This window comes from Leuciscus leuciscus (genome assembly GCF_965113295.1).
Source record: "Leuciscus leuciscus genome assembly, chromosome: 1".
In the NCBI taxonomy this organism is placed as follows: domain Eukaryota; kingdom Metazoa; phylum Chordata; class Actinopteri; order Cypriniformes; family Leuciscidae; genus Leuciscus; species Leuciscus leuciscus.
Window position 1 is genome coordinate 36,108,877 of NC_138725.1, and position 13,581 is coordinate 36,122,457.

Sequence of the window (13,581 nt, forward strand, 5' to 3'; positions counted from 1 at the left end):
TTGAAATTATGACGTAAATTTCATTATTTGTTTTTTGGGGTCAAAATTGACATTATGTCAGTTATAAAATGATAATTATCAGATAAAAGTTCAAATTATGTCACAAAAAGTCAAAATTATGACTGTCGAAACAAAATGTAAATTGGGACAAAAGTCAAAATGATGGCACAGGCTAAATCGAAATTATGACGTAAATTTTATTATTTGTTTTTTTTTTTAGGTCAAAATTAATATTAAGTCAAAGTTATTAAATGATAATTATGAGATAAAAAGTTGAAATGATGACACAAAAAGTCAAAATGATGACTGTCGAAACAATGTAAATTGTGACAAAAGTCAAAATGATGGCATAAATCGAAATTATTAAGTAAATTTCATTATTTGTATTTTTAGGTTGAAATTGACAGACGAAGTCAAAAATTATGACTTCATAATTTCGACTTTTTGTCTCATAACTGACTTTATGTCATAATTTCATATTTTATGTCACAATTGACTTGTCAATTTCAACAGTATGTCATAATTTTGACTTTTTGTGTCATAATTTCAACTTTTTTAACTCATAATATCACTTCTTAAGTAATAATTACAACTTAATGTCATCATTTTGACCATTTCTCCTTGTGTTCCCGTACATCTTTATTTGTCTACTTAAACCTCTCTATGTCTACTTGCATAATTTCTCAAATCTAATTATTATAATTTTTTCTCAGAATATCTCCTTAAACCTCCCATGTCCCCTTATATAAGTCTAACTATTTATCATTTTTTAAATTTCTCTGCATATCCGAAATATGTCTCAATAAATCTCATTGTTTTCTTAAATCTAAATATTTCTCCATGTTTTTTTTTGTTTTGTTTGTTTTTAAATCTCCTTTCTGTCTACATATTGTCTCTCTGTTAACCTCTAAAATTACTTTATGCAATATTTGCATACATCAAATGACGGTTTAATCTTTAACATATTAACGTCCATGTTCACACACGCGCACACACACACATACACATCCTTTCAGCATTAGCGAGTGTGAGTTAAACCTGTCCACTGTGTACAGAGGTAAATCTGTTAGTGCAAACATGAGAGGGACGGATCCTCTCATCTCAGGAACAACATGCATAGAAACCCTTCAAACAAAAGCTTCTTCAGACCACACAGACCTGTAGACTAGAGTAATGCTGGCGAGATCTGGAGAGAGACAGTGAATCTGAATGTCTGCTGGGATGGTTGTGTGTTCAAGAGAGTCCTGAGATATTTCTGTCTCACGTCTGAATTCACACTAGAAGCTTATATACACAATAAACCCAATAAAATGATCAATGATGAAACACAAACTCAAGCCAAACATCTAAAAACAGCTTCCGTTCTTCCCGTTTTAACAACCAAACACAAATGCCAAAACATTTCCATGTCTGAAAGAAAAAGTAAATCCACATTTATGAGCTGCTCTTCCGATTTTCCCATTGATTTCCACAAGGTCCACAGAGTCAGGCGGGCTTGAGAGAATGTCGTCTTGGATGAGGTCATCGGCTGACCTGGAAGCGTTTTAGTAAATGGGACTCCGTGTGGCAGAGCGAGTGTAGTGGTTTTGAGTGTTAGTTTGTGTGATCAGTGCTTTAGTCTCTAGTAGGGTGTGAAGCGGCTGTAGCCTCCTCTGTACAGGCTCGCCTGCAACATCAAAGATGACAGAGCACCAATCAGAGTCAAGCTGGTGGCCACGGCAACGGCGGAATCCAGCTCCCTCAAAATCCCTTCCTTTAGAATATAGGGTTCCATGAGGAAAAGTCCCATTCATTTTCTCTATAGGGGAATTGACTGGGGCCTTTGTATACCTTATGTAATGCCTTAGAGTAGTAAAATATACTCGTAGGGTGCTACTATGAACTTTTAAGGCTAAATAAGGTACGCAAAGTTGTCCCTTTATGGGAACCTCCCCAGTGAAAAGCTGCTGTACCCCTAAAGTTGCGAGTTTTACAAATTGTTCTGAGTGTACCCATGATTCTGCAAAGGAAATCTCCACCTTTCACATTTCCAGGGTTCTCAGAAGTCGTCATATTGTGTAAACTTCTATAGTTTTAAACGGTAAAAACAACAAATGTAATTTTTGTGTTCCTATTTTTTCTAATATCAAAGGAAAAGAAATAATCCATCATGGATTTTCTATGACTTTCCACAGAGAAGAAAATATGAAAGATTGAGTTCGTTGGTCAGAATCATGCCAAAATAACTCTTTAGTATGGAATGAAATCCCATTTCTGCTACATAAGAAAGTAATTATGACATCAAAAGTCAAAATTATGACATCAAAAGTCATAACAACGACAACAATTCAAAATTATGACATACTAAGACAAAATTTACGTCATAATTATGAGAAAAAAGCCAAAATTGACATAAAAGGTCATAATTATGACAAGTTGAAATTGACATATTACGTCGTAATTATGTCTTAAAAAGTGATAATTATTAGATAAAAAGTTTGAAATTGACACTGTCGAAACTGACTTAAAAAGTCAACTATGACATACACCGAAATTATGACAATATTGACAAGTCAATTATGAGATTTTTTTTTACATACTGTTGAAATTATGACGTCATCTCATTATCACTTATCTCATAATTCCGACAGTATGTCAATTTCGACTTTTTGCGTTATAATGACAAGTCGAAATTGACATTATTAAGTCACAGTTATGATTTAAAAAGAAGTACAATTATGACACTGTCGAAAACAAAATATATTTCTAGGTTGAAATTAAATTAAATCAAAATGATGACTTTTTATATCATAATTATGACTGTCATAATTTCGTTTTTTTTTATGTCACGACTGACTTGTCAACTTCAGCAGTATGACATAATTTTGACTGTTTCATAATTTCAACTTTTTATCTCATAATTATGATTTAAATCATCATTTTGACTGTTTAATCTCATAATGTTGACTTAATATGTAATAATTGTAATTTATTAAATTATCATTTTGACTTTGTCATAATTATCTCATGATTTCTCATAATTTTGAAGCATTTCATAATTTTGACTTTTTATGTTTATGTTTATGATCAGGACATAAGTTTTTTTCTTATGTGGCATTAATGGACTTTCATACTTTAGTACATGATTTTCAAATACTTTTTTTGCTCCAAATCAAAGTTTGTGGTTCATGACTTATGACTTTTTAATGAAGACTTTAAAAAAAAAATCCCTATGGGGAAAATGAATGGGAAAAATACTTCCAGGAACGAAGGCCACTGAAAAGTGGGCGGTGTGTGTGTGTGTGTGTGTGTGTGTGTGTGTGTGTGTGTGTGTGCGTGCGTGGTGTGTGTGTGTGTGTTTACTATTGCTGATGCAGACAGAATAGAAAAACAACACAATTCTGATTTTGAACTCTGAGAACTCAGATTTGGACAACTTCACGTTAATAATCGTGAGATCAAGGGGTCGTGCGGCCCATGAAGGAATCATTGTGTTTCTTTTGCTATCTCATTACAGAGTCACTAACTAGCAATTTCACAACCGCTCCATCTGCCCGTATTGTGCAGAAATGGCATCGTCGCCTTTGAAAGCATTATAGACCTCGAACTACGATACATCAAATTAATGTCGATGCTGTTCAAAGGCAAGTACAATTATTCTCTTTAAAGTTGAGCACGTAGAAAGCTCACAGGCGTCGGGGCGAGCGATGGTCTTCGAACACACCCCGTGATACCGGACCGTACGCGCAATTTACTCCAGACCTTCAAAGGATAATTCTCCCTAATTTAAGGGGAACCCGCTCGCTGGTTTGGGTGGAAGCCTTCTGCAATTTCATGACGCTGGGAAAACCAGCAAAGAGAATTTAATGCAACCTCAGAGGAACTAATTATTAAAGGAATTTTAAAAGCAAAAAGCTCTCCCATCTTGCGCCGACGCGTTAATCAGTTATGATGAAAGAGCCAAAAAACCAAAGTGCTCTTTCTCTGACAGATCGAGGGATCGTTTGATTGCTCTGTGAATCTGGAGTTCTCATGTTCTTCTGCATCAGCACACACACACACACACACACACACACACACACACACACACACACATACTGAAATGGACAAGTTGGGTCTGTTCCAAAACCTAGTGAGCTCCCTAACTAGACAGCATTCTAAGACATCATAGAGAACTCAAAAGCTTCCAAGAGACTTTTTTAAAATCTAAATATTCTTAAACCAAGATCAGTATCAACTTAGTATTATATATACTATTATAGTATTTATTGACATTCTGAATTAGCATTTATTTTCATTTATTTAATTTAAGTATTGGTAATTTTATTATGTGCTTTTGTTGTAAATATTTCTATTTAGCTCTAATTTATTTTTATTTATTTTAGTTTGAATTTGAGTAATACTTCAACTTATTACAGTTAGTAGCCAAGGCAACATTTCCAATTTTCTTTCTTTTTTCCCCTTTTTTTTCTCCATCTTTTATTTTATTTTATTTTTTCATCTTTATTTCAATGACCAAAAATGATTTTTAATAGTTTAGTTAACAATAAGTTTATTTTTTCCATCTAATTTCATTTATATTCTATTTTATTTCAGCTTTATTTCAATTTGCCAAAACATTTTAATAGTTAACAATAAGGTTAAGCTTTTTATCTAATTTCACTTAAATTTCATTTTATTGATATTTTATTTTATTTCAGCTGCATTTCAATGACCTATTTACCATATTAAAAATAAAAGTTAACAAAAAGAACTGATGAAGATGCATTTACTAGAGATGCATTCTGACATAAAATAATTTTTTTTTTTTTTTGAAACTGATCAAAATTAAGTGATACAAATATATTCCAGTGGAGAAAGAAAAAAACACTTAATTCAAAGGGAAAAAAGGGGTATTTTCTGAGGCCATTGGCCGATAATTGTTCTCATTTTAAACATAATCTCACTTGATTTAAATCATTTTTATTTCATGTCATTTTGCATTTTGAGTAAATGTATCTTGATTCAAGAATGTTTAGATATTTGAAATGGAAAACGAGTCAAAAAACACTTAGGAACAAAATAAACGTTGTGTACAATCCTAGAATGCATTGCAACAAAAATATCCATTAAAATTGGTGGAAGAACAGAGAGAAATGGACTATAATTATCATTAAATATATCAACAATCAATAAAAAGGTCAATATAATATAAAAAAAAAGACAATTTTAACACTTTTTAAGGTGCTGATTCGAATTAAAAGTGTAAAACTGTGCACCGTCTAGCGGTTTTCAATGCTAACAAGCCGTCTTTGTGCGCACTAGACAGGCAGCTCACTGTGTTTTGGAACAGAGCCGCTGACGGGGCTTTTCTGCTCCGTGATGGGCTCATTTTTCTCTCTGTTGAGGAAGAAACAAGGAAGGAATTTTGCAGGGAAGCAGGAATTAAGGAAAAGCGTACAGGCACAGACTTAATTTAGTAAATGAAGAGAGTTTCAAACAAAGCGTCTTAATTAATGAAAGCTTTTAGCTAGCAGCTGCACCGGGGAACTGTTCACTGCTTCTTTTCTTTCGTATTTAGTTTTCATTTATTTCGCTGACGTCCTCGTCGTTGAGAAATTGCATGCATGCTGGAGTGCCAAATACTTTTCTGATAGAGAGAGGTGGTTGAAAATGAACCATCCGTGCTTTAGTCGTGTCTGTCCCACGGCACACTGCTGCATGCGTTACGTTCTCGTTAATTTGGGGGGAAATCGAGAGCAAACAACGAGCTCTCCTCACTCTGACGGCCCATTAGTGCCTTCATCTTTGATGTTAGCTGCAAACGCTAGCTAAAAACAGACATTAACCGACTGACTTCCTCGTGTCATGGAACAAAGCCTCTCACAGAAACACACGCTGAACACTCCCGGCTCTAATGCGAGGGAAAGTAAGGGTCCGTAATCATGGGAAACAGTTCTTTAGATAACTTTGAGTGCAGGATAAGTTTGAGTGTGTGTGTTTGTCTTACCATGGTCCCCACGCTGTATGTGGCCGCCGGGCCGATGGTGTGGTGATAGGGGTCAGTAGTTGCATAGACTCTCCCATAACTGCACAAACATGAATCAAGAGATGCTTTAACGTGTAGAAACACTCATGCACAACATCAAACAGCAATATCTGAGTGAAACGTGTTTTCTACGCCATTTTTTTTCCAGTGTACCCTAAACTTATTGTTTTAACAAAAGCAAATACGAAATGCAAATCTCCCATTTTTGGTAATTATAGCTCGCTTTGAACAGTTTATCACTTTTTAATTGTAGTCTTTTGAAAAGGAATCTGAAATAATAAACTAAGTGCAATTTAGTGTTGTCAAAAATATAGATTTTTCGATACATATTGATGCTGAAATATCATAAACGCTTCTAATATTCATTTTCCGCAGAATAGATACATGATAACAGCTGCTCTTTCTCTCTCTCTCAGCTCTACATGAGTTACACACAAACCCACCTCCACTCACTCACTCACTTCATTTGCTCTGGATGTTGCTGTCACAGGGCTTGAATTTCAAGTGTGGGATTGCGCATCATTTTTAAGTGTTCGCACATAAAGCCCCTTCTCAGCACTAAATGTAGCTCTTTTTTGCTGCTTATTGCACTTAAACAGTCAAATACACACAAAAGAATGTCACAATGCTGGTCTGGGTGAGTATTCATGTAAACGGACAGTTGTTTTAAGTGAACATAAACAGTTGAGAAAGAAAACGCATGTGTAACAGTATAATGGATCAGTGCATCAGGTCAAAGTGACAGCAGCCTAATATTCCTGCCGCCAAATTATGAGATAATATTAAAAATATCTATATGGCAGTTTTTCCCCATGGTATTGATGTCAAAATTGTGTCCAGTGAAAATGCTGAGTGGCTCGTAACTTTGAAAAACCACTAGCCACAGTGACTGGTGAGCAAAACAGTTAAAGGGGTGGTTCGAGATTTTTTACACCTCATTTTTAAGTCAGCCTGGTTGTTATTCATCAGTGGAGACATTTAAAAAAAAAAATTATCCAGTCCTTATATTTGGATAGTTAGCCGATGCTAGGCTAGCGCGAGTCAATGGTATATGTGTTAGCCAGCCATTAAAAACCGTTTTACCCACTCCACAGTGCACCAAACGCAAATCAATTATAACACTAGACTATCGATGTATATGTCCGTTGAGAGAATAATGTTAGAAATCAAACTTACCTTTCATCACATTGCATTAGTTATAATTTGTTCCCTGTAATCATAAGCCTTGTCTACAGCAGCAGCGGAGTGATATTGATTACCTAGGCAACCGAGTGAGCCAGTACACACATGACGCAAGTGTATTTACCTGCCGCTGGTACACTGATTACAGTGCGCTTCTGTTCTGTGTTTACTTTTTGCCGCATTACTAACCGGAGCAAAGTAAAATTCCGCAGCTTCTGAGAAACTAGTTCCTTTGGGATCATTGAGATGAAAGGTAAGTTTGATTTCTAACATTATTCTCTCAACGGACATATACATCGATAGTCTAGTGTTATAATTGATTTGCGTTTGGTGCACTGTGGAGTGGGTAAAACGGTTTTTAATGGCTGGCTAACATATACCATTGACTCGCGCTAGCCTAGCATCGGCTAACTATCCAAATATAAGGACTGGATAATTTTGAAAAAAAAATGTCTCCACTGATGAATAACAACCAGGCTGACTTAAAAATGAGGTCCGATGTCAAAAATCCCGAACCACCCCTTTAATGTCAAGCCCAGTATACAACATCAAAATGCATTCGTTTTCAAACTATGCACTACGGTAAAAATGTTTTGAGGTCATTACATAATATTGTGCATGAAAATAATTCTTTATTATTCAATAATCTGCCCCTGTAATCATGATTTTTGTGAGGAGGAATACAAGTTGTCTGTGTTTTACAGCCACTCATATGCATTTCAGCTGGAAACTGCAGTGAATTTTAACTTGTATAAGAGAAATAACTGTTGAAAATCCCTCATAAACAATTTTGGGTCACACTTTAGTTTACAGTTCAGTTCTCACTATTAACTAGTTGCTTATTAGCATGCATATTACTAGGATATTGGCTGTTTATTAGTATTAGTGCTTATAAAGCACATATTAATGCCTTATTCTGCATGACCATATTCTACATCCCTTAATCTAAACTTAACAAATACCTTACTAACTATTCATAAGCAGTAATTAGGTGTTTACTGAGGCAAAAGTCGCAGTGAAGAGTGAGAACTGGACCCTAAACTAAAGTGTGACCTAATTTTGTGACTTTTTTTATATTTCTAAGAAAAACATTCAGGTAGAAGACGAGAGAATGAAACTAATTAAGCATGAGAGCAAACGAAAGGCTGAGAAGAGGGAAAGAAAGACGGAGGTGTGTGAAGGCGAAGTGAACGGGATGCCGCCGCAGGCTTGGTGTTGTGTTGCTGGTTTGGAACTAATCCTCCACAGGAAGGACAACACGTGTCATTTCCTTTCATTTATATTATGCATATTCCACTCTCTGCTTCTTCTCCACACAGGGCTTGCAAATGAAGGTCTGCAGAGAGCAGATAAGAAAACACAAGCCCTCGGCCACGGGCAACAACTCAAACACAGGGAGAGAGAGAGAAAAGGGCAGCTTTACCGTAAGAGATATACATGCGCTTTAATGTGTGTGTGTGTGTGTGAAACTGGACGATGAGTGTGCTGACTCAGTCTGGATTGGCAAGAAACTTGCTTTGAAAGCACAACACTGACTTCACCACACCGCAAAACATAATTTCATTAATCGGTATAATCAGTATTATTGCTTTGTTTTCCTGTAAAAATATCCAAACTCTCTTTAAAGCAACATAAATTTGCTTGCGAAGCAAAAGTTAAATTAAAACTGTGCTTTGGTTTCAGAGAAATGTCTTGAATTATGTTTATTTCTCTTCCTCATTAGCAAATGGCTGCCTCACTCAGACTCGCCAGCTAAATAAAGCTGGGAAATGTATGATATTAGATGAGAAACAACTTACGGAAATTAAATGAAAATTAGAAATGTTGTTGTTATTGTTGGTTTTAACGAAATAAGTTTAAGTACTAAAATGACTAAAAGTAGTATAAAAGAAATAATAAAATCACAAATATATAATACAAATAAAAATTAAAGAAAATTACTCAACCTGAAATGAAAAGAAAGAGAATAATAAATAAATAAATAAATAAATACTCAAAACACTAATAAAATACTATAACAGTATAATTTTACATTAGGACATTTCTAAAACCAGAAAAAAAGAAAAAAAAAGAAAAAAAACTGATTATATGAATAAATACTCAAAACGCTAATAAAATACTATAATAGTATAATTTTACATTAGTAAATTACTAAAACTGAAATAAAAAATGTAACTATGAAAATAAATGTTAATTATATGAATAAATAGTAATAAATACTATATACATACTAATAAAAAAAAGAAAACTAAAAATGTAAACTAAATGCTTCTTATATTATAAATAGTAATATATACTCATAACAATAATAAAATACTATAATAGTACAATTTTACATTAAAAAAATGTAAACAAAAAACATAAACTAAATGCTGTTATTAATAAATAGTCAAATATACTCATAACAATAATAACATAATTGAATACTATAATAGTACAATGTTACACTAAAAAAATAAATTAAAAAAAAATAAACAATGTTATTTATATTAATAAATACTAATAATTATTAAAAACTATAATAAATACTATAATAGCATATAAATAATACTAAAATTATAACACTGCTTCACTCCCAGCACCAGTTCTATGTATAACTAACATTAAAAATGTTAATAAAATAAAAAGATATTAATAAAAAAAAGTAATAAAAAATAGACATTTAATAATTGAAAAATTACTAAATTTAACACTTTAATACTGTAAATGATTTTAAAAAAAATCCAATAACATGTTTGTAATATCATTATTTCCTGCCAGAATAACACTGATGTCTTTTAATGAATCCTCAGCAAAAGTCTCCATCTCATCTCTTTGCGGTCTATCTGAAACATCTGAGATTTCTCCTGCTCTTTGCTCTCAGCTGGATGGGTTCTCGTTGAGATTTCTACAAGATAACTGTGTTTCTGACCTAAATATCAGGAGTGTGTGCGTGTGAACTCGTACCTGTCGCTGTACGCTGTAGCCGTCGCAGGCTGAGTGTATCTGTACGCTGCGTATCCGCCCTGAAAACACACAAAACACTCATTTATGCATTTATCCATCCATGCAATACTCATTCTAGTTTTGCCTTCTAAGCAAAGGACGCAAGCAATGCTGCATTCGATTCTGCAGATGATGCAGTCTCACAACAAGAGGTACAAAACACACCGTTGTACCTTTTTACCCTTACCCCCTAAATGGAGTACCTTTTGAATAGGTACAGCCCCCAGAGACAGCTTTTGTACCTTTTTTTCTCTGAGAGTGTGCAGCACTGCATCTCAAAAGTGTGCATATGATGCCTTCAGATGCAAATCTCTATGTTTGGAAACAGATTCTGTTGATGTGGCGCTTGTATCATAATCAGCAGAGACTCTGAGGTGGAGTGGAGCTCATTTGTCTGTAGGCAGATCGCTAATAACACACATTAATCAGAGCGTCAGAACCAGAACAGCCACTGTTTTACACTCTCCGCCCGATACACACACATGGACGTCCAGCGCGCGCCACTGGGAGGCGCTACAGCACACGCTTTCGGGATGCTGAGAGTTTTGCATTGATAAACTGTGCCGCATTTAAAATCAGCACAGAAAGTTTGTGCTTTGAGTTATTGTGAATGTGAGACAGAACGGCGTGTGCATTTCTGGAATAAGCACACAGAGACCCTCCAACGCTACGGGAAGGCTCGAGTTAGACGGCTTGATTTCCCGTCACTTGCAAAACTATTCAAACTGGAGTAAGTTTGTGAGTTTGTGAGTGAAATCAGGTTAGAGGTTGAGCGGGGGATTGTGAGGTCACGTTCCCGCGGGGACAGGAAGTGAGGAGGAGTGGGCGTGGTGAACTTCCTGTGGGACTGAGCTGATTGGAGCCCCAGCCTGCGCACACACGGGGTAATAAATCAGACTGTCAGGTGTGTGTGTGTGTGTGTCTGCGTGTGTGACTGCAGCATCTTTGCCAAACTCTGAGTGTGTGTGGTGGTGACTGAAGTGGATCTAGAGTTCGGTGATCAGGTTTCACGGGTTAATCGACGCCAGAGCGCCAGGGCTGGAATCACACACTCTCATCCCTCCAGAAACAGAGTTACTCACGTAGATCTCGGCGCCGTAGAACCCGTCCTGATACACCACCCTGCGTTCAACAAACGAGACAACGAGAGCGTCTGATTATCACCAATGAGCATGAGAACTGCTGCGTCAGGAGCACGGGGGGGTGGTGCAGAATACAGTCACATGACTCGCAGAAATAAATCAGTTTGGTGCAGAGAGATGAAGTATGAGAGCGCATGCAGTGCAGAATAGGGGAACGTACAAATAGAGCCGTCAATCCTTTAATTGCATTAATTATATGGCATCCGGAGTAATTAATTTAATTAGTGTTGCACAGATCAATATTTGCCGTGAAAAGCCTCCAAATGAAGACGATTCTGTTGCGGATGAGTAAATAGTCACATTTATTTCTATTACGCTTTATGCAATACAGACAGTAATAAAAAAGAAAATAACGGAATATTAAGTTATTCAATTATGAAACGAATATAATTTCATCTGCACAGCAGCTCTACTGAAGACAATAGTGTCATTATTCAGCTCAATTCAGTTTAATTCGATTTAGTTCAGTTCAATAACAGTGTAAAATTCATCAATTATGAAACGAATATAATTTCATCTGCACAGCAGCTCTACAGAAGACAACAGTGTCATTATTCAGCTCAATTCAGTTTAATTCAATAACTGTAAAGTTATTCAATGAAACGAGTTTAATTCAGCTATAAGCAGCTCTACAGAAGACAATAGAGTCGTTATTCAGCTCAATTCAGTGTTGATTCAATTCAGTTTCAGAGTTGCTAAAGTTCATCAATTATGAAAGAAACTTGACTCAGCTCAATTTGATTTAGTTCAATAACAGTGTAAAGTTCATCAATTATGAAACGAATATAATTTCATCTGCACAGCAGCTCTACAGAAGACAATAGTGTCCTTATTCAGCTCAATTCAGTTTAATTCAATAACTGTAAAGTTCAATAACTCACGCTCCGTATGCCGGGATTGGCTGAGGAGGAGGAGCCGAACGGAAGGTGTTGTAAACGGCACGGCCTCTGCCCCTCAGATGAGCCCCTCTGTACGCCACCGTCGCTCCTGCCGCGGGATACGGGAAACCCGCCACTGCACACACACACACACACACCGAGAGCATTATGAGGACAAAAAGTACTGTACATGTGCTGCATGTGTCTCTCTGACACAACTAGACACTTAAAGACAAGCTGAGTGGTGTTTGCACATGCAAAACTCATGTAGTCTTGTTGCTAGGGTGTTGCTAGGGTATTCAGTTGCACCATAAAGTCTCTCTGATCTCTAGATATGGGCTTGTGTCCCTCCATCAATGTGATTTTTAACCAATTTATTGTCCGGCAAATCATTTAGCTTATTTTTACAAATTTTACTGGCAAACAAAAGCCTTTTTTTCTTTTTTTTTTTCTTTTTTTTTTACCAATTTATTGGCCAGTAAATGCATTTTATTTTATTATACTAATTTTATTGACCAAAAGCAAATAATTTTTTTCTCAATTTTTCTTCTTATTTTTATGCATTTAATTGCCCACTAAATGTATTTTTTGCGCTTTTTATTTGTATTAATTTTATCAATTTTATTGGCGACCAAAAGTATTTTGAACCATTTCTTTCTCATTTTTACCAATTGTATTGGCCAGCAATTTTTTTACTATTTTCCCACCCTTAATTTTACCCATTTTATTGACTACCAAAAGTATTTTTTTTCTTGTTTGCCATTTTTTCTATTATTTTTACAAACTTTAAAGGCCAAAAAAGTATTATTAACCATTTCCCCATCATTTTTACCCATTTTATTGGCCACCACATTCATCACTTTATAATTTTAATCATTTTTGCAAGTCTATGCATAGAAAACAGTTTGATCTCTGTTAGTTTGCTGCATTGATACTGTAAGTTTACAAAACTTTGACTTCAACATGGTTTGATTCTTCATAAATATGTCTGAGTTTACCAAGACTTGTCTGTGTACAAGGACTTTGTCCTGACACTGACATATCAATGAATCACACAATGAAAAGACAAAATCGATTTTTTTGTTTTGTTTTGTTTTTTTGCATCTGTTCAACAAGAATGTAAATATCTTAAATACATTTTAATTACTGGGACAGTTCCTCCGCTGCTGAAGGACTCATAACCCGCTTGATGGCTTTTAATGCTTCCAGTCGTGTGAAGGAGTTAGAGAGAGTAATCCACACGCTGTGAAGAGACGCAGATTAATCAGATCAACCGCGAGTGCTTCATTATCTGCGTAACGTGCCGAGCAACAACGAGAGAGCTCATCTACACTCATTAACACACTTCAGAGCGGATCTGACTGGAATTACAGGGACTATACAAGAG

The 13,581-nt window shown here is 35.5% G+C and overlaps 1 protein-coding gene across 1 annotated transcript in view; it reads right to left on the reverse strand.

The window, feature by feature from the left end:
• Window positions 1–13,581, reverse strand: part of rbfox3b (RNA binding fox-1 homolog 3b) — a 207,159-nt gene continuing 193,578 nt past the window's right edge. Inside the window, exons 11-13 of the mRNA XM_082164859.1 lie at window positions 10,136–10,194; window positions 5,969–6,047; window positions 1–1,666 (exon numbers count right to left, since the gene is read on the reverse strand). Of these exons, the coding sequence (XP_082020985.1) occupies window positions 1,622–1,666; window positions 5,969–6,047; window positions 10,136–10,194 (183 nt within the window). The 3' untranslated portion in view covers window positions 1–1,621. The remainder of the gene's footprint in view (window positions 1,667–5,968; window positions 6,048–10,135; window positions 10,195–13,581) is intronic.